The sequence below is a fragment of the Anarhichas minor genome, unplaced genomic scaffold, assembly GCF_050575085.1.
Source record: "Anarhichas minor isolate MPS153535 unplaced genomic scaffold, ASM5057508v1 ptg000027l, whole genome shotgun sequence".
NCBI classification, from domain to species: Eukaryota; Metazoa; Chordata; class Actinopteri; order Perciformes; family Anarhichadidae; genus Anarhichas; species Anarhichas minor.
The window spans coordinates 17966633-17986316 of NW_027466473.1; the positions used below are offsets into that span (position 1 = coordinate 17966633).

A 19684-nucleotide genomic window follows, 5' to 3' on the forward strand; every position below is an offset into this window, starting at 1 on the left:
ATCCGTGTTCATGGCGTCCAGGTGAGTTTTTAGGATGGGACGTGATGTCAGAGACCAAACAGCTGCTCCTCTGAGGCAGCTCTTCACTGATGGTTCACAGTCACACTGAGAGAAGGTTCGCCAGTGTGTTTGCTTCACTTCCATTTTTTAATTGGCACCAGTATTTCTCCAAAACATGACAAACATTAAGGTGTTTCCCTCCCCAGAGTCACTTGAAATGCAGGATAATCATAATAATATCTATGAAAACTGTCAATCAGACACACTGGCAGCCTTCTTTTACAAACTGCTGTCAAGCACTTGTACTGTTTGTAAATACGTGGTAGTGTACAGACCTGCTAGTGGTGGACTTGGGCTGTAACTGATGGTGAAAAGGTCAAAGGTTAGACATCTGCTGTGCCTGTTTTTTGAGAATGCATCATACACTGAGTTTGTTTTGTTTCTTTGGTTTGCTCTGTGTGTGTTTTCTGTGTGTTTCCACTGAGAGCTCGTTGGGCCTGAAGAAGTGTTGTGGCGTTGGTGCGTGTTTCATGCGTTTACTACAGATGACCCTTACAGTACTGCTGACCGTTCTGCAAAGCAGGCCGCACGTTTTGAGCTGTTGGACCTTCCAGGCAGCACAACGTTTTTGTCCAGTTTGAGAATCAACTGGCAGACACTTAGAACTTGCTTTGCTTAGATCCTCCATCACAAGGAACAGTTAGTTTTATTCCATCCATGGTCTGCTCTGCATGACTCATGAATCTTTAACAGTAAAAGTAGACATGGATGTTCCTCTCTGTGATGGGTTACTGAACATATTCAGCAAGTTTCAAGGTGTTCTTTAAACTCGTGATCTGAATGTGAAGCTGTGGAAGCTAGAAACTTATCTGCAGCTCTCCCAAGTTTCTAATGTCATGACATTCAAGGTTTTCGTTTGGAAAAAGAGAAGTTGTTTATCGCTTATTGTTGTTTTGAAGGTGTTCTAAACATCAAGATCAACAAAATATTCTATTCTATCACCTTATTCTTCATCTTATGTGTTTTTTTGTTGTTGTCCTGTACTCGCTACTGCTCCTGGGGTCCACACACAAAAGTATTAAAATAATTTTAAATAACTCAACATATAAAAAGGTACACAATAAAACAATGAAAGCAAACAAAATAGAACTAAAAAGAAAATAAAAACAATCAAAAAACGATTTAAAAACAGAAGTTATATCTAATTAAGATTCATGCTATTTTCATACACAATAGGTTTCTTCTTTTTTTGGCATTGTACAAATTAAGCAACGCAATATGTCATTTCCGGATGCTTTTTTGGGTGAAAAATCTTGGAAACAGTGGTTAAAAATATTTTATATTTTAGCCAGAGGGGGGAAAAAATAGTTTAAAAATTGTTGAAATACTTTCTGAGCAGCAGTGAGTGTTTCAAAGATCATCGGGGATTTATTACTCAGCCAAATGGATATTTGAATGTCATGATAACGGATGAGAGGCACAAACTGGAGGTAATCTACAGTAAAATGATCGCTCTGCCTGATTTATAGTAAATCATCTGAAACATGCAACAACACTGGAATGCGTCTGCAGTGGCCCCTGTTGTAAATATGATGTACTGATTGCTCACCGTGTAGGTTTTTTTTGTGAAAAGAGACATTTTGTTGCAGCGTGCTACATTTTGCCCAGATGACTTGCAACGTCAACAAAGTAATGATGTTTTCTGGTTTCTTTTGGGTTCCTCACTGAGTTGAGGTGTTGAAGTTGTAGAAATGTCTGGGAACAGGAAGTCCTCAGGCAAGAAGTGTGCAGTGCGATGCGGTCATTGTGGTTTAGAGAAGCTGCACGAAGCCCATAACACCAACCGTGTGCAGTCAAACATTCGGGATTAGATCTGTAAATCTGCACCTCGTCTTTTCAGTTTAATACAACTTTAAACACATTTTGGGGATTTTTCAACTAAGGGAAATCATTAGAAACTGAACGTTGCAATTATGTTTTCTTTTCCTAAATGTGTGTAAATTAAGTACTGTACATGTGATTCTTTGATGCTTGCAGTTTTTTTAAAATATTTTTTGCAAGAAAATAATGCCAAATAAAAAGGTTTCATTTTAAAGAGACTGTTTTGTATCGTTGTTTTTCCAGAGGAATGAGAGTACTTTTCAAAATGAACCACAACAATAGTGAGTTCAGTGTGCTCTGTGTTAGCGCTGCACGAGACGGGAAGGAGCGCCGCCTCCAGACCGCTGTCAGCGCGAGCTGGAAATGACTCCAACAGTAGCTCAGATTTCCAGCTGGAGTCTGGAGGGACAGAAAACAGCTCACAGCTCACATCTGCAACCAATTCAAGCGCCCTTAGTGTAAAGCGTATAACTTTCAAACAATACTAATAAGCCAAAGTGATGAAACTACTTGCTTTTATTTTGAAGCGCTCTACATTTACGCATGCACGCCTTGGATGGGGATCGAACCGCCAACCCTGCAATTAGTGGCCAACCTGCTTTACGTCTACTGTGTTTTGACAGCCTCTATAGTTCATAGCCTTATAAATAGCTCTCTGAGGCCGTACTGAGGCACAGACAGCGGTGCTTTAAGCTAAACTGATTTGCTGGAGTTTAGCAGGAATGCTGTTTTCCACGTTCACCACTTTAAATTTACCCTGTTAGCATGCTAACGTGTGCTAATTATTAGCACTAACAAAGTACAGCTGAGGCTGAAATGACAGTTTACCAGGAATACCAGAGTATTGGACAAATGAACATTTTGACCTGAAGTTGGCGTTGGATGAAAAGCCAGAGGATCACAAAAGTTATCCATCAACTTGCTTTACTATTAAAAATTAACCTGATTAATTAATAAACTGAGAAAACTAAGCGTCCAAGACATGTATCTAATAATATTTAAATATAGATAATTTGGCAGACAAACTGATCTCTTATTATGAGACAAATAAGTTTACCTCTCAGTTAAGTGTTTAGTTTTAAGGAATTTGTGCAGTGAGTTCCTCTGAGACCTAAAACAGCCTGTAGTGATTATGGACAAACCACACACATCAGATGTTAAAGAAAATACTGTTTAATTAAAAATCTTAATGGCTTAGGCATGAAAACATGGCAACACAACAAATGCTGAGGATATTAAAAAGACAATAAATAAAATCATATTTACAAAGGAAACATGAAGACAACTTTTTAGTCGGCAAGTTCTTGTTGAAAATGTTAGTTACCATGATGACATCACACATCACTGTTGAGTTGACCAGTGACTCGGAGGGAAAGTGCGTGTGAGACAGTGATTCAACAGAAGTGTATCCTCACAGCGGCACTTTCATGGTCAGGAGTTAGTGAACATGACTCGTTAGATCGAGTGAACACAAAGCTGACGACACATTCTCTGTAGATCAACGCGAGCCGAGGGGGCAGCATGCTGCTTTTGAGATGCTTTTGGTTTGGGGCAAAAATATTAAACCTGCACGATTTCCGTGGAATCAACGAGACCGAAGCCTCGGATTCACCAAACCAAATCAATGTACAGTTTTTGCTAATTTTACATACTGCCCATTTGTTTTACACCAATGGGCAGTATGTTTCCTCACTACTTTAATCACATCAAGCATACTTCTGTTTCCAAGAGCCTGAAGACTGGCTTCTACAGCCATGTCGACATATTTCAAACCTATTTTAGGTATAAAATGAAAATCTGCAGTCTTACAAATATGCCAGTATCAACTAGAGGTGGAAGATCCCACAATATCTGGTTTCAATCACACTTCTTATTGTTAAAAGCAGCTAATGTGCTAACATGTAAGAGAGAAATGTCATGATTTATTAGGTATGTGCATTATTAATGAGCTACTACCGCAAAATAATTGTGCAACACGCAAGGCATTTCATTTTACTATTCTCTGTTGGTGACTTCATCACATGCATGTTTGAACGAAAGAGTTTTTAATACAAACTGAAGTTAGTCACACAACAGCAGCAGAGGTGCAAATATCGCAGCACGAAGAAAAGTGTTCATGTGAAAATATGATGGATCTTTTGGAATGAACCTTTGACGCGAGTATTGTTACTCAAAACAAGACTTTGTATCGGTATCCGCCCACCCATAGTATCAACTTTCAAGTCTGCAGTACAGAAACTGAAGTACGGTTGCACATTGCATTCATTAAGTAAAAATAAATAAATGGCAGTTTGTTATTATAGCATAGAATACATTAGAACTTGTAAATAGTACCTCATAATTGCAAGAAAATTAAGTCATACAAAGCAAGAGATGCGCTTTATTTAGTTTTTTACTATGAATGCAGCGCACGACCGTTTTGCCATTACATAGCTTGTCCACCAGGGAACATTAAAGGTTTATTTTTCAGCTGTAAGATGTTCAACTTAGTAGATATCTTGGTTCCAAATCCATAACTATTGTATTCATGAACTCTCGGATATACATTTCTGTATTGATAGAGCTCAGATTATCCATTGTGGATATCTCCAAACTCTTGATATTCTGTGATTGAATGTGAATAAATGAGACAAACTGTCTGGAATAAAAGGCTCCAACTAAGAAGAGAAGCGGTGTAGATTTAAGTGAGAGGGACTGTTTGTCTGCTGCTGGCATGTGCAGGTTGCGATTGACAGAAGGCACATTAACGTGTTACTGCAGAAATCAGAAGCGACAACTGAAGATCTATTTTTGGGAGAGGAAAAATAAAAGGAGGAAACTGTACTCCTTGTGCAAGACGCTTCCGACATATCGTCTGTGTTTGAATTGTGAAAGTGGACTCTTATCTTGTTTCTGGCAGTGACTGGTTATTAATGGGTGGAGCCTGCAGACATGCACACAATGACAACACTGATGTTTGATAATGTTAACCATGTGAATTACTATCAATTAATCTTTTGGTCTAAATCTGTGGAAAATGTCCATTTAAATGTCCTAAAGCCCAAGTTGGTGTCTTCAGAGTGCTAGTTTTGTCCAATCAACACTTCAAAACCCCCCAAATTATCGAGTCACTATCGCATAAGACAAAAATAAAACCACAAAATCCTTACAACTGAGGTGCTGGAGCTTTTGATATTTTCACAATATCAAAATAATTGCAGGTACATTTTTCTGTCAATCATGTAATCTAATATCTTTGCACCGTGGCATTGCAACAGTGATCTTTAAACTCTAATGTCGGTAAGGTAACGATAAGCAGGAAAATCCAATCATTGGAATGTTTCTGTAATAATGTGTCATTAGTGAATGCTCGTCCACAAACACGGCCAACATTACATAATGTCTGCTTCAGCGTCTGTTCGTTACATTCTACCCTGGCGTGTTACTGAGTGCCTGAGTCCTCATGACCACCGTCTGTGTTTTTGCTTTAGGGCTCCATGTATATCCCTCCATCATCTGATTCCTCAGCTGTCTGTACATAATGTGAGTTTAATCACATCAACATGTGAGAGGAAAGCTAACGGGACACGATAAAGGGATAGTTCACATTTTTAGAAGTGGGTTTGTATGAGGCACTTGTTTTCATTGTATTACCTACAGTACGGAGGAGCAACTAGGAGTACCAGCACAGGAGCAAAGCAATGCACCGCTGTGGCAAAACGTTTAGCCACCGACAACAACCTATACCGGTTAAAGTGTACGCTATCTTTAGAGTATGTTCACCGCTTTACCTTCAGACAACAGCCCTTTCAGACAGGGACCTGAAGCCATTCTCTATGCTCTCATCTTACCTCTCAGAACAAACAAGTTTGTGGTCTACCGCTGCCTCGCTCGGTTGGTTAGTTTGTGTAATTGTGTGACTTTGGTGTTTTAAAGGGTTGTTTCGGATTTACAAAAGTCACACAATAACACAAACAAACTAACCAAAGGAGGCGGCGGTAGACCAGCAACTCCTGTGTTTTGCAAGATAACACAGACAATGACTGTTTTTGTCAATGGAGTCTAGTAGCTCTGAAGAGAGCATATATAACATCAAGTAAAGCAGTGAAAACTCTCGAAATAACTGATATTGTGGCTAAAATATGTTTAGCTGCTGAGCTCGTCCTCAGTAGTACATTACTTTGCTCCTGTGCCGTTACTCCCGTTTGTTTCTCCCAACTGGGGGCATAATGATCGATTATGGATAAGTACCTCATACGTCCCCACTTCAAACTATCTGAACTATCCCTTTAAAGTCCTTTTGCTTGTTAGTAAGACACCATGAGATTAAACAGAAGCGTTACAGTAAATAAACCAGCCTTCGGTGGCAGGCAATCATGGAATTAAATGACAAACTAGACTCCTGAAAATCCAGCCAGTTAGTACTACACTCAGCACAACAATTTATGAGAGTACTTAAACATTAAATCTTGTTATTTCATTATAGAACCATCATTGAACCGTGAGCTGAGAGGAACTATGGAGTCAAGTTCAAGTGGTCAAATACCATCGAAACAAAATACGGAGCGAGGCCACAGCGACGCGTACGAAACGAAGCCCTGCAATACTGCACTGCGACTGAATATTCACATTCATCAGCATTGAGCGCGCACACACACACACACACACACACCACAGCGTTAATCACAAATTTTCCGACAGAACTAGCGTCGCTACATATTCGTACGCCACAAAATTTGCCAAGAAGCCCGTAAAAAGCACCAAAACCGAACGGGAACCGAGTCAGAAGCGACTATCCGCGGGGTCCTTCTACTGATCACTGTAGCTTCAATCACTTAGCGTAATGAGAGAAGGTACTCTGGACTGAGGGGGGGAAACGATGCCACAGCACGAGTGGACCTCAGCGAAGTACAACGGGGTCAGAACTTGGCTACAGAGAGCTCACATTAAAAAGGCTTCCATTCTCCGTGTATGCTGCGTTCAGGTCATATCTGACTCGACTGAGCTGCTCCTTGAACCCAAACTGGACTGACCAACGGATACTTCTGTTCAAGGGAGCCAAAAAAACCTCAATCGCCAAGTGGCGATTACGAGTAAACAAGAGATTTTAAGGGCTTCAATGTCAAAACAATTGGCATTGGCATAACAGTAGTCCAAGATAATTAAAATAATATATTTTAACACAAAACTCCACTTAGAAAAGCAAGTAATACCTGCCGCAGAAATGACTTTGGGTCTTTTCAAAGACTACAACTTGCAGATAATGTCTTCTGATATAACGTGAACGCAGCTACTTTACTTCACTCTTCAGAGTAAAGTACTTGTGGCTCTGCAGGAAAGTGCTTGGTAAATGCTATCCATGATAATGGCACAGAGTGAGACAGAGACGAGACAGAGATAGAAATAGAGAGGGGGGGTGTGCCTGCAGCGACTATGTGGCGATGGAGACAAACTCTCGCAGGATGTTCTTGGCCGTCTCCAGGTTGTTCTGGGCGATCAGCAGGGCTTTCTGGATGTCCTGAATGGAGTAGCCCTGGGACACCAAGCATTCAATCTCCCCGTTTAAGGTCTGGCTTCCAGGAGGAGGAGGAGGAGGAGGGGAGGAGGAAGCAGAGGAGGGACCGGGGAGGTCCGGCAATGGAGCAGGAAATTCCCGGTTTACAGGCCGAGGCCGCCGGTCGGAGTTAGCTCGCCGTGGGAGAGGTTTGGGGGGACGTTCAGGTTCGGCTCCTGCTGCAAACATACCTGGAAATACACAGGTGAGTAGGCAACGGTCAGTAAGAGTGGGGGAAAAGTACCTGAGGGAATACCAGGTTTTGGGGGGGTCAGAGAAGTGAAAACAGATGGATAATACTCCTCAGTCGATTGTAGATTTATTCTAATACCAATCCCAGACGGATAAGCCTTATGTTTTATATTACCGCCATATTTCTGGGGTTCCGGTGTAGTCAGCGAATATCCGTTGTGCGCTGCACATTGTTCACAGTCTGATTAGCAAAGTGTACGACCGAATTGATCACATTTTAAACAAATAAAAAATATTTTATCATCGTTAGAACCAGTGGATTCTGGGGTTGCATTTCGGCAACTGCGTCCCGCCTCTTTTGTTCTCCACACAGATTGTTTTGCATTCAACCAAAGCCTGCTTGAATGTGATTGGTCAAGACTACTCGGACGACAAACAGAAACCAGAACGCTTCAGATACCGACAACATCTTGTCCCGTTAGCATGGATCACACTATGATGGGGGTTGTAATAATGATGGCTGGCTACAAGCCTTATCCAAAAGACAGAACAACAACCGTAAAGAACATTTAAATATGTTTTGCCTCAGCAGCCAGACACTTGGTGGCATTCTACCTTAAAACAGCAGATAAAAAGCGAAAAACAATTTGTAGAAATGCATACTGGCGTCTACTGCACTGTCGATGCTGAGACTGCTGAAGGCCGCTGAGGGACCGCCCATATCCGACATGGTTCTTCTGGTGGGGGCGAGAGGGAGGACCGGTCTGGGACAGTCGTACTCGTAAATATCCTCCTCAATAATCTCCTCCTTCTTGTCCTGGGGAGCCGCAGCTGTATGTTGAGGTTGGTCTGAAAAACAAACGCCGACAAAAGTCAATATTACAACACACAGCTCACATACGGAGCGGCCAGAAGAAAAGTAATGTCATATAATGGCTATAACTGGGTGTGAGTGTTACCCAGTTCAGAGGCCTGTGCCGTGTCACAGGAACCAGCCTGGGCCTGGATGTTACACATGGACTCGTAGACTATGGGCTCCTCGGAGTCACTGTCAGCCACCTCGCTGCTGAGACGAGGGGAGAGAGAATCAAATAACAATTTGGAACCCTACTAGTGGTCATTCTTTATGTGCAGTAAAAAAAGTAAAACAAAAAAATATTAAGAGCAACTTGACCAGAATAAAGCATTTAAGTCTATAAAACATTCATCACAGGTCTGAACACGTATGATTAGGGATGTATTTGACTTTTAGCCTCGCACCGTAACATACAGCTCACTGGTTCTATCTTTTCGGAAGCTTCTCTATTCATTCTTCCTCTCCTGTACTTTAGGACTCTTTCATCACTTCATCAACGCAACAAGCGTGCGTTACATCGCTGCCTTCTTGTCACACATTGCGTCATCCCCTTTAAATTATTCAAACAAAGGAGGTGAAACACAGCAAATAAGTGGGAGGGAGGTATTTGTGGGTTTAGGACTGGGACCTCCATGGGCAAACAAAACTGAGGCTCCAGAGCCCTCTGGTGGACCAAAACAAAAAGACTCCAGATACATTATTGCAGCATTTACTCCGGTTTTACTTATTGCGGCTAAACCTGCGCACAAAAAAGACTTTAAGGCAACATTTATACTTGGCCAGGTGGATAATTGCAATCAGACAAAAAAAGGCCAAACTGCACTAAGCTGCAAAACCTTATGGGCGTGTTAGTGCTGTTATATCATCATATCAGGACAATGAATGGACCCAGGGAGCATTTGCATCACCGCTGGTTCTCCTGTCTACCTGATGTCGTTGTGGTGGTTCGCCTGGACCGGAGGCGGGGGCACCAAGGAGCCCGTTATGACCCAGGGGGCCCCAGCAGCAGGGAGAGAGGTGGGACTCATGTACTCATTCTCCTCACAGTCAGACAACGGCTTCTCCCCACCCGACGCCGCCGACGCTGGCACAGATCTGATCAAATACAGACACAAGCAGACACAAAGCGTGGTGAGATTTTGAACGGGTAATAACTTTTGCAATAACGTACGAAAGAGCCGTGTGGCATATTTGTGGGTGATACTTGCATCGTTCCTATTTCATGTAAATGTCTTCTGTATTCCAGCATCGTGTACTTAAAAGTCCAAACAGGGTGAACTTGCTTGTAATATGCCAGCAGGGTGCACATCATGCTTTATATTTAAGAGGATCTGACTCACTTAACTTCCTCACATATCTTTCCAGCGCCATGCCACTAGGGTGGGACTTAAAATGGAAATATACTTAAGACAGGAACTACATATCCATCTCACAGCAGCAGAGCTCGGTACCTTGCAGCCAGGCAGTAGACGGCGTTCGTAGCTGCCTGGGGTTTGCTTCCCTCCCCACTGGTTCCGTTGTTCTGAGGGGTGGAGGACAAGGCTGGCAGGGCCTTGGTTGCCGGACGCGGGACCATGTAGTTGGAGGCCCAGGCGGCCTGGTCCGGGGTGGAGGGCAGCGGCCTCCTCTGGAGTCTGGAGTCCTGGCCGACAAGGGAGGGGCGCTCCGGAGGGGGGGGAGGGGGCAGCTCTCTCAGGGCTGGAGGCAGAGGTAGAGGCTTGTCTCTGTGAGTGGCCGGCATCTGCAGTGGAGGTAGTGGGTCGACGGCAGTGTTGTCAACTGGCAGTAGATTAGATGTTTGGTCTCTCTGTTAAACTCACACACACACTTACCTTGGCTGTGGCTCCCTGAGTCTGTGCACTGTGGGAGCTGGAGGGTCTCTGCTGCAGGAGGTCCAGCCTGGGGGGCACTGGAGGCAGCTGAGACACTGGAGAGGGCGGGCGCTCTACCTACACACATGCACACACATCTACATTTAGAGAAGTTAAATTGCACTGCTACAATCTAAACAAATACAATAAAGACAGTTCTATAACCTTATCTTAGTCAGCAGTGACTAAAATGAGCCCACATGGATTCCTGAGACTAAATCCGGTGAGCGTCTGCTGATTGGATGTCTGTGGATCATAACGTGTGTGTGTGTGTGTGTGTGTGTGTGTGTGTGTGTGTGTGTGTGTGTGTGATCCTCTTACCTTGGTGCAAGCCAGCCTGCTCATGACAAGGTGGTCCTCCAGGCGATCATCGTCTTCCTCGTCGTTGCAGGCAGCTTCTGCTCTGCTGGAACCCTGAAAACCAGCAAAGGAAGCCCCGCTGGCCTTCGGGTGGAACGGGTCCACCACGATGGGCTCTGTACCTTTGATCTCACAGCGGCAAAACGGGCAGCCTTGACCCTCCGACTCCTGAGACACACAAGAAGCAAAGTTTAAAGTTTAAAAAGTGAGACCTTTGTCAGATATGAGACCCTTAGCTTTTGCTCACACACACACAAATGACAGCTTTAAGCATCTCTCTAACTGAGCAAGAACCCATAGGAAGAGACAGGGAAGTTGAAGTCTACCCATGAGCCTCAGCAAGATAGACAGCTCAACATTGAAAAATGTCGAATCCCTCTGAATTAACAAATTAGTAACCTTCGTCACCAGTGCTTCTACCTGTTTGCCACGCCATGCATAGTCTCACATAGCTAACACTGATCAGGTAATCAGTTTCCTCCCGAATCACAGGTGTAAGGGGGTGTGGCCTGGACAACAAAGGGAAGTGAATTGTTTGGGGTGAGGAGAAAGAGAATGCTTTCTGAGGTAGACGGAGGAGTCCCGTAGCCTTCAGTCGAGAGTGGAAAAAGCATTTAGCTCCCGTTAATGGTTGCACCTCGTCCATGTGACGTGAACAAGTAACTGTGATTTGAGGACCAAAACTACTGAGCAGAGGACTGGAAATCAAACTAAAGCCGGATTACCAATTCCTAATTCTACGCCTGGTAAGTTTTTTTTTTTTTTAATATATATTCCATTTTAGCTTTTTGAACATTTTGGATGACTTGGGACAGTCTAGCAGAAATCTGACGGCACCTTAAATTACATTTATATAACTCAACAAAACAACTAGCAACAAAGCCCTAGTTGTCGGGGAATTTCCACAGCAACAATCATGTCCTACTAATACACTAATTTTACAATAATTACTTCCTATAAATTATCAATTACTTATTTGACTTACTTAGCAATTGTGAATGAAAAACTTCAAACTTCTAGATGTTTTAAATGTAAATAGATTATGCCCTTTGAGCAGCTGGAAGGCTTTTATTGTGAAACGTGTGCAGGAAGTGGTGAGTCTCATTGACGCTAGCTTAACAGCCATCAAAACAAATGGCAATAAGGAAGCTAATGGTGATATATATGCATCAAAACAGCGTTTCTGTTGAAGATACAATGGTATCAGTTGCCTGTTGGAAACTGCTGTCTCATAGCAAAGTAAACCGTCAAATATTATAAATATAGCGTACACTTACACCGATGATTTATTTTCTATGTTGCTTTGCTGTTGTGCATTGACTCTTATCTGCTTCTCAGAACTAGGGGGCGTGTCATTTACTGGAGGTAATACAGTGAGTATGGATAAGCGCCTCTTAGAACAACACTTCAAAACACCAGAACTATCCCTTTTAAGCCTGGTTCTCCCTGCAGTTGAGGTAAATAAGTGCCACTTTTGGAGAATTTATGCTCATCAAAAAAGGCCTGAGAGCCAAAAAGAATCGTAGCAAGACCGGATCGAATACGGAGCTTGGCTTAAATAAATGTTCACAGCAGTTAGAAAGAGACTTTCCTTCAGACTGACGGGATTTACAGAGCTGCAAGAAAACAGTGTAATAAAATGCCATAGCCTCACCTGCCACGCAGTGAGACAGGAGGTGCACATCAGGTGTCTGCAGGGCTCGATCTTCACATCCTTGTCGTTCTCTGCACAGATCTTGCAGAGCTGGAAGGTGGAGCCCATCTCACAGTACAGCTCATACTGCTCCTGCAGGGATTAAGGGGGAAGAGACATATTGATACTTGTTCATATTGAAGATGGTAGTTGACACTTACTCGTCAAACCGTTCTCAACCTAGAGTGTTTAACTCATTCATTGTTACTGGGCTCTATATTGCAGCATAACATGGAGACACTGATGTGCCTTGTGCATCTTTTGCAGTGGGACTACTGCACTTGTAGTGCCCTGAGTGACTGGTTTACAGATGAGAAACAAACGAACCTGAGTAACTTTGATGTGGTCCTGTGGAGAAGGTTCACACAGCCCTGTTAGGTCTGGGTTCTGTGCGCGACCATCAGGGAACAGGTAGCTGGAGATCCACCGCAAACACAAACACGCATGATGATTAGTCATAATTCTCTGTGCATTCGTCACTACGAGAGGATCCCTTTCCCCTTATTTTTCATTTTAAATATTGATGGGCGGTAAAATCAAGTATCCCTGTCTCAGCTGAATGGTGTTTGAATGCATTTAGACTGCAGTTCCTCTCACGGACACTAGATGTTGGCTTCCAAACACTCCTACAGTACCTCATTTTTTGTGTTGCACTCCAAAATATTTTGTAACTTTTTTTGTAAAGTGATGATTGTTTGCCACATATCGAAGATGTCGAAGATATGTGGCAAACGTTTTCTTTACAGCCGCGTTTCATGGCCACAGTGGAGGAAGGTTTGATAGTTTTTAAAGATATATTTTCCGTGGAGCATTCCTTGCATGCTATAATAAACTACTACAAGAAAAAAAGGTTATTTTACTCATTGTTGAAGCTCTATGTGCTGACTTTTTGGAATGTTACTTCTGCCTTTAGCTTCAGACCCTTCAGCATCCTCTGTTGTGATCTTTGGCCTAGTGGATCGTACAGTGAAGTGAAACTGTAGAGCTGCACTGGGAGTTGATGACTTTAAACCCTTATTGTGTAAAGTCATCAAAAGTGCACCAGACTCAACCCAAAGTCTGACCGTCTGTCCCTGTTTGTATCCGGTTATCAGAGAGATTCAATCATCTCTAGCATTGATACCCTACTTTGTTATTTGGGTTGCATTCAGCAATCCAAAGAAACAGTTTTTAAACAAGATATTAACACAATAGAAGACTATAACATGCCTTCAATACGCTGACTAAAAGAGCTACTCTGGAGTCATTGTGGCAATCTCTAATCTTTTCTCTAATCCCTAGAGGCATGTATAACTCAATGTACCCTAAAATGTATAAATTGGTGCATTGACACTGTGTTGCAGGGGGACTCACAATCCCTCTCTGTATCCATCAATGAGGGCCTGAAAGAGCGGTTTGTTATGGGGGATGGTCTGCAGGATGTTCCCGTCAGCTGTCACGTAGCCGATAGCCCACTGGCCCAGCCGGGTGCAGCTCAGCCTGAAGATGTAGCTGAGAGAGGAGACACAAATCTCAAACAAGCGTGTTGCAGCAACATGTTTAACGCGGTTACCTATACTTTGATTCTTCACCCATCCCTCTTTAGACTTATCTTAAAAACACGAGGAAGCATGGTCCGCGTCATTCTAAAGGTTTGTGTGTGTGTGTCTCACCTGCCGGGTTTGTGGATGAACCTGTGCAGTCGAGCCTTGACCTCGTCGTAGGTTAGGAAGGCCATGTAACCCGGGTGTGTGACTGCCAGACTGTTCCAGTTCCTTAAAAGAGACGACCACGGCTACAACACACACACACACACAAATAATTCATGAAGAGTTCATACAGATTCCAACTGTTTCAATGGTGCTGGTATGACAACCCCCAGCAGTGTAAAATAGATTTGGAAGCAAATTAAAAAGTGGTAAAAAGGCTTACTTTTATATCCTATAATCCGCCACAGCATAAAAGTACCCGAAGCAAAGTACGCAAGGCAATGCATTACACTGTAAGCGCATGACTACGACACGCAGCACAGCGACACACTGCTCAAGAAGCTGTCGCACATAAGTGAATCCACGATAAGAGAAGATAAACTGGGTCCATCTTTTCTCAATAAATGCTGACTTCTGGATTTTAAAACACATTGAAGTTATTGGAGCTGTTTGGACAATGTTATCGTCAAACTATTTGGTACCGCCCCATATGAAAGAGAGCCCACTTAGCGCTTTGAATCATGTTCTTAAATCGATTTCATAGTTGCAGCTGAAAGAATAAGGCTAGATGTTGTCATGCACGCTATAAGAATAACATCTAGGCAAATCATTCACGTAACGGAATACACACATGTAGTCAGATCTATCCGGCCACCTTTAATAATTTATCTATAAAAATACACTAATGCAATTTCCATAATGGAACAATCCCCCAGATCAATGATCGATAATCATCTAAGGCCACGAGTGAGCTCTTAGATCAGACTCACAGGAGACATTAACCTTTAATAATCAATGACTGCTGATGTTTTCTTGATCGATAAGATAATCAATTTCTGCAGCACAGCAGCCTCTGAATTGAGTGAAGGCCTCTAAATGTTAAAGCTTTAAACTAAAACGTGACTCATAACTCAAGACAGTGCTTCACTGAATAACTACGTGGATCTGCCGATACCGTAACGTCCCCCAGAACGCTCTTGTTGTCATGAGTCGTACCTGGAAGAGCCTGGTGAAGATGTCGAACTCAAAGACGGAGATGTAGTCGTTGCACGTGAGGTCGATGGTGGACTTGAGAGCCATGGCCTCCAAGCCCGAGCTGATTGGGTGAAACTCGTGGAGAGCCTGACGAAACGTCCTCCACGGCACTATGGTCCTGCAGTACACGGGAGGGGAGGCAGAAAGTTAAAGGGTTTGTCGGAATCTAACATTTATCATCGCTTTTTTTCAACCTAAAGTAAAAACTCACTTGTCCCCAAATGACCGTCTCCAAAATTCGGCAGCATCAGCTTTGGTGATCCTGAAGTTGTCTCCCTGAAATAAGCCATTGGGGAAGATGGCTTTTAGCTCGGCAAGCATGTGACTGAAGATCAGAGACAGCTTGGTGAGGTTTCGCCTGAGTACCAACAAAAAAAGCAGATCCAAGTTAGTCAGGGATATTATCCGACTAAGTTCTAATATTTGTCCAAATTCATATAACAAGACGGAAAGATTACAGCCATTCAACAACCATGTATGAATGTGCTTATCTATTAGTAAACAAGGCAAATCACACATGTATTTACAGGCTTTATTATTATTCTTTCCACTCCCGCTGAACGCTTTCTAGTCACAAGGAACTTTCCCATAATTCCGCGTACAAAGATGTCGGTGAAACTTTGAAATGTTCAGCTTTATTAGGGTATGCAAGCTTAAAATCTTTAATACGCTGCAAAATATTCCACTTTTTCTACTTTTAAAATGGGTGTAACGTTCAAACCTAGCCCTTTTTTTTCAACTTTTAAAAAAAATATATCTTTATGGTTCATAAACAAACGGCTATTTCTGTAATGAGCCACTATTTTTCAGCTAAAGGGCACCCACTCTTTAGAGGATGGAGTAGCGTGAGCGCTCACACCTGTTGAGGGGGGAGGACAGGAAGTAAGTCCTTTGAGACAGGACTGTACTTTGTACCGATACTTGTACCGATACTTTTGCTAACTGTCACAATAGTTGTTGATGCAGAGCATCGATGAGGAAATGCTTAATCAACAAATCTGAGTGCGTCAGAGGAAGGATGAACTTTCGCTTAGTGATGACTTTCTGAGAAACGGGAAGTGGATCTGATTGCGACAGTTTAATCAGGCCTTCGTGCTTCATTTGGGTGATTTATTTTCTTTTTACTTCAGATCACGTGGCTGTTGTGCTTCTGCCAAAATGACATAAGTTGGATTTCATCACAGTGATGGAAAGTCTAAAAATGGATTGTGGAGAAAGTTCTTACATGATCCTATCATCCGAGAAGATTAATGGCTGCTTACCAAATGAGGCCACTGCAATCAAAAATGAATTACTTTCATATGTTTTTCAAAGTCGTGAGGGAACAACACTGTAACAGACAAGAGGACTCACTGGAAAAAGTTTGCTTCTTCCTTGTATGAACACTGCAGACGAAAGCATTAGCATGAACCTTCCTATTCTAAATCAGGAAATACTACGTGCAATTTTTTACTGTGCAGCCGTGTAATATGTAATGAATTAACTTTTTAGATTAGATAGAGGTAGCATCAGTCAGCAGAAGTTCTGCTAGTTGCGGCAGTTTTATACCATCGTGATCTTCAGGGCTCGTTTTATGGATACGGAACTAATTTAAACGATGATAAGCAACACCCGTCAATTACCCAAACACACTTCATCACGTGACATTTCATCAGGATATATAAGCCAACCTGGGCTGGGAGTTCTCCTCATACATCCTCTCCTTGGCCTCTTTAAAAAGGCTCATGGTCTGCTTGGTCTTGTTGGTCAAGTTCTCCATGACCACGCGAAAATACTCGTTCTCCCCGAGAATCTCCATTTTGCCCTCGTATCGGGACAGAATGGTGCGTAGGTGCTGGTAGGTGTCCGGCAGCAGGTCCAGGATGTAGGGGGGGCTGTTCTTCAACGCCACCTTGGGGTTCTGGCACAAACGCACCACCTGGATAGCACACACGGTAGTAGAAGACGGGCTCACAATAGGTCACGTCTATGTGCTCATGTGGAGACTGAAAGTGTTTTTGCTTGTTGGAATCATGCCTGCTGTCTATACTATTACAAGATCATGTCCTTACACGTCGAAATATCTGAAGTTATCAAAGTGAAAGTTCTGCAAACATCACATCGGGGGCTTTCACACTGAACAGCGACTTGGCTCTCAATCCAGCGGTTTCTTTTAAAAAGATTTGTGGAGGCATTTTACTTTTGGCTCGGGCAGTAAGAAAGAGGAAGGAACACAGCGCAGTGTACAGTAGGTGTTAATATATAAACTGAGAGAAACGGCAGGAAGGCTGTGTGTGTGTGTGTGTGTGTGTGTGTGTGTGTGTGTGTGTGTGTGTGTGTGTGTGTGTGTGTGTGTGTGTGTGTGTGTGTGTGTGTGTGTGTGTGTGTGTGTGTGTGTGTGTGTGTGTGTTAATGTTTGCTTTGCAACACGACAATTCGTTAAATCTATTGTTTACTTCTGAGGGAACAGAGTTGGGAGATGTGGTTGAAATAGCAAGATAAGAATAATTCACAAATCAATATGCAAGTACTCAGAAAATGTATGCAAAAATCACAAAGAAATCCAACTCATTTTCTTAGTTTTTGACTACAAGCTTCTACCACAATACAATCCCACTGCGAGGCAATACACACTACTGCATTATCCCCCAGTCCTAAGTGGAAGCATATGACTGGAACTTTAAAAAACAACAACAAAGTTTTAAAACCAACAGCAGAACGGATCAATCAGTGCTATGTGACCCAAAGACCCATCATACTGTCGCGTAAATGAGGCAGCACAGCACAGTGCAAACTGTGTATTGTACTCTTGTCTTATCTGATATCTGTCTCTCTTCTGTCTCCGGCCCCCTCTGAACTAATCTCTCGTCTCTTCATCCCTCTCTGCTTTCTTCTCTCCTGACTGGCTCAGTTAAGATTGTGGAGAAGATGAGCAGGAGTGACAGTCGGTGATGCGAAACTAACTAACACACACCTCTTTTTAATCTAATGCCAAACGTAATGCAGAGACCCATGAAGTGTGTCCACAAAGTCATCAACAGATTAGCATCACTGTGACCCTATAAATTACCCCAATTAGATAATGCATCTGGGACCCTTTTGAGGGTTTGATATGGTCATAGAGACCATGTAGACAGTCCCACAACTAAATGCTAAAATACTTCCCTATATGGATCTCTAATCTCTGATTATTGAGTATGAAAATTTGTTGCACAATAGGTTTTGGATGCATGTGTCTGTTTATAACCAGTTCATAAGAATACAGTTGTTTGCCCATGATGATAATAAAAAAGAGGGAAGCTAGGAGTGGATGTTTTTCTGATCTAAGCTAACTAACGTTACTGATAACTGACAAAAGTCAAGTGACTCGCTTTCAGTTCCCTGTTTTGTGTTTTTTTCTTGGTACCCAAACAGTGTCAGTACCTTATCCATGAGTTTCCAGCATTTCTCCACCATTTTCTTATCGACCACTGCAGGTTGGTGCGGCTGCAGAGGCTGCTGGTGCGGCTGAAAGGCGTCCTTCATCAAGCCGATGAGCCCGGCGCCCCTCCTCGGATTTCCGGCCATCAATTCGGTCGGCAGACCGGGGGTTTAGCCCCGGGGGCTGAGGATAGCCAACGAGCCAAGTGATTATTCCTCACACGTTCCTCAACAAAACAACCGCTGTGTGTGTGTTTTTGTTGCGACCTATCTATACTTCAACACTTGTGATCGTTTGTCATGCAGAGGCTGTTGCAAGAGCAGAACAAAAACGGCTGTGTGTACTCTGTGCGCGACGCAGCTAACAGCTAGCATGCTACATAAAAAAAAAAAAAAAAAAGCCTATTCTCAGTTTTAATTCAGTCGCCAAAATAAAAGCTTTAGGACATACTCGTTGTGTAGTAGGTGTCTGCTGTCAGACTGCTAGCTATCTCTTCTTGGCGACAGCAACTTAAATCCCCCTGAGAAATCCACCCGGCTTATAATAAAGTCGGGGTGTTAATAAGCCACATAAGCGATCAACAAACAGGTTGTGCAGCAGTTCCAGCCAACGACAGGGCAGCAGATAAACAAGGACGTCCGGCCCGCAGCCTTCAAAATAAGAGGGTGGCCATTGAACATGCAAAACTGCGATGAAAAATGCAGCAAAATTGTTTTTTGCAATACTACTATGTCAGAATACTGCAATTCTAAAATAAAGTACTGCATCAAGAGCTACGGATAACATGTAAAGTACTCAAAATACTGTACTTAACCACAATTTTTGAGGTAATTGCACTTTTTTACGTTTCTTAATACTTCTTCTTCACAATAATTCAACACATACATTATAATATATCATTATATATATATTAGGTTGCCCAGCAGTAGACCAGAACTTGAAATATTAATGTGGTGTAGGGTATGAAACACAAATTATAATCTCATAAAATAATCTAATCTGACACGGGACATTCTGCTTGAGTACTTTTACTTTTGAAATTTAAAGTATATATTCAATGATGATACATTTGTACTCTTAAGATTTTGAATGCAGGACTTTTACTTGCATTAGAGCAAGCAATTTTACACTTTTGACAACTGTAGTTACTAGCTAGCTACCATGCAGATTAATGT

At 42.6% G+C, this 19684-nt stretch overlaps 1 protein-coding gene across 2 annotated transcripts; it reads right to left on the reverse strand.

Annotated features, from left to right (window-relative positions):
• Positions 1–3038: 3038 nt before the first annotated feature.
• LOC142959901 (E3 ubiquitin-protein ligase CBL-like) lies at positions 3039–19126 on the reverse strand. 2 transcript variants are annotated; one of them, XM_076101410.1, is made up of 15 exons: positions 18512–19126; positions 16780–17027; positions 15321–15467; positions 15071–15227; positions 14039–14160; positions 13740–13877; positions 12714–12801; positions 12348–12479; positions 10655–10861; positions 10295–10411; positions 9914–10203; positions 9390–9557; positions 8566–8669; positions 8270–8455; positions 3039–7605 (listed from the first exon to the last, which is right to left on the reverse strand). In XM_076101410.1, exons 1-15 carry the CDS (start codon positions 18653–18655, stop codon positions 7292–7294), a joined length of 2562 nt encoding a protein of 853 aa, XP_075957525.1. In that variant the 5' UTR covers positions 18656–19126; the 3' UTR covers positions 3039–7291. The 2 variants fall into 2 exon arrangements, with proteins under 2 accessions (XP_075957525.1, XP_075957524.1); XM_076101409.1 differs by having other exon boundaries at positions 8566–8672; positions 18512–19125.
• Positions 19127–19684: the final 558 nt, after the last annotated feature.

What these genes read in the sequence shown, in the direction of transcription:
- LOC142959901 (XM_076101409.1), bottom strand. Translation starts at nt 18,655, where the DNA reads ATGGCCGGAAATCCGAGGAGGGGCGCCGGGCTCATCGGCTTGATGAAG. An exon ending in AGACGGTCATTTGGGGACAA is followed by an intron (nt 15,228 to 15,320) that starts GTGAGTTTTTAC and finishes CGTGTACTGCAG; the next exon opens with GACCATAGTGCCGTGGAGGA. An exon ending in GCAGGCTGGCTTGCACCAAG is followed by an intron (nt 10,412 to 10,654) that starts GTAAGAGGATCA and finishes GCATGTGTGTAG; the next exon opens with GTAGAGCGCCCGCCCTCTCC.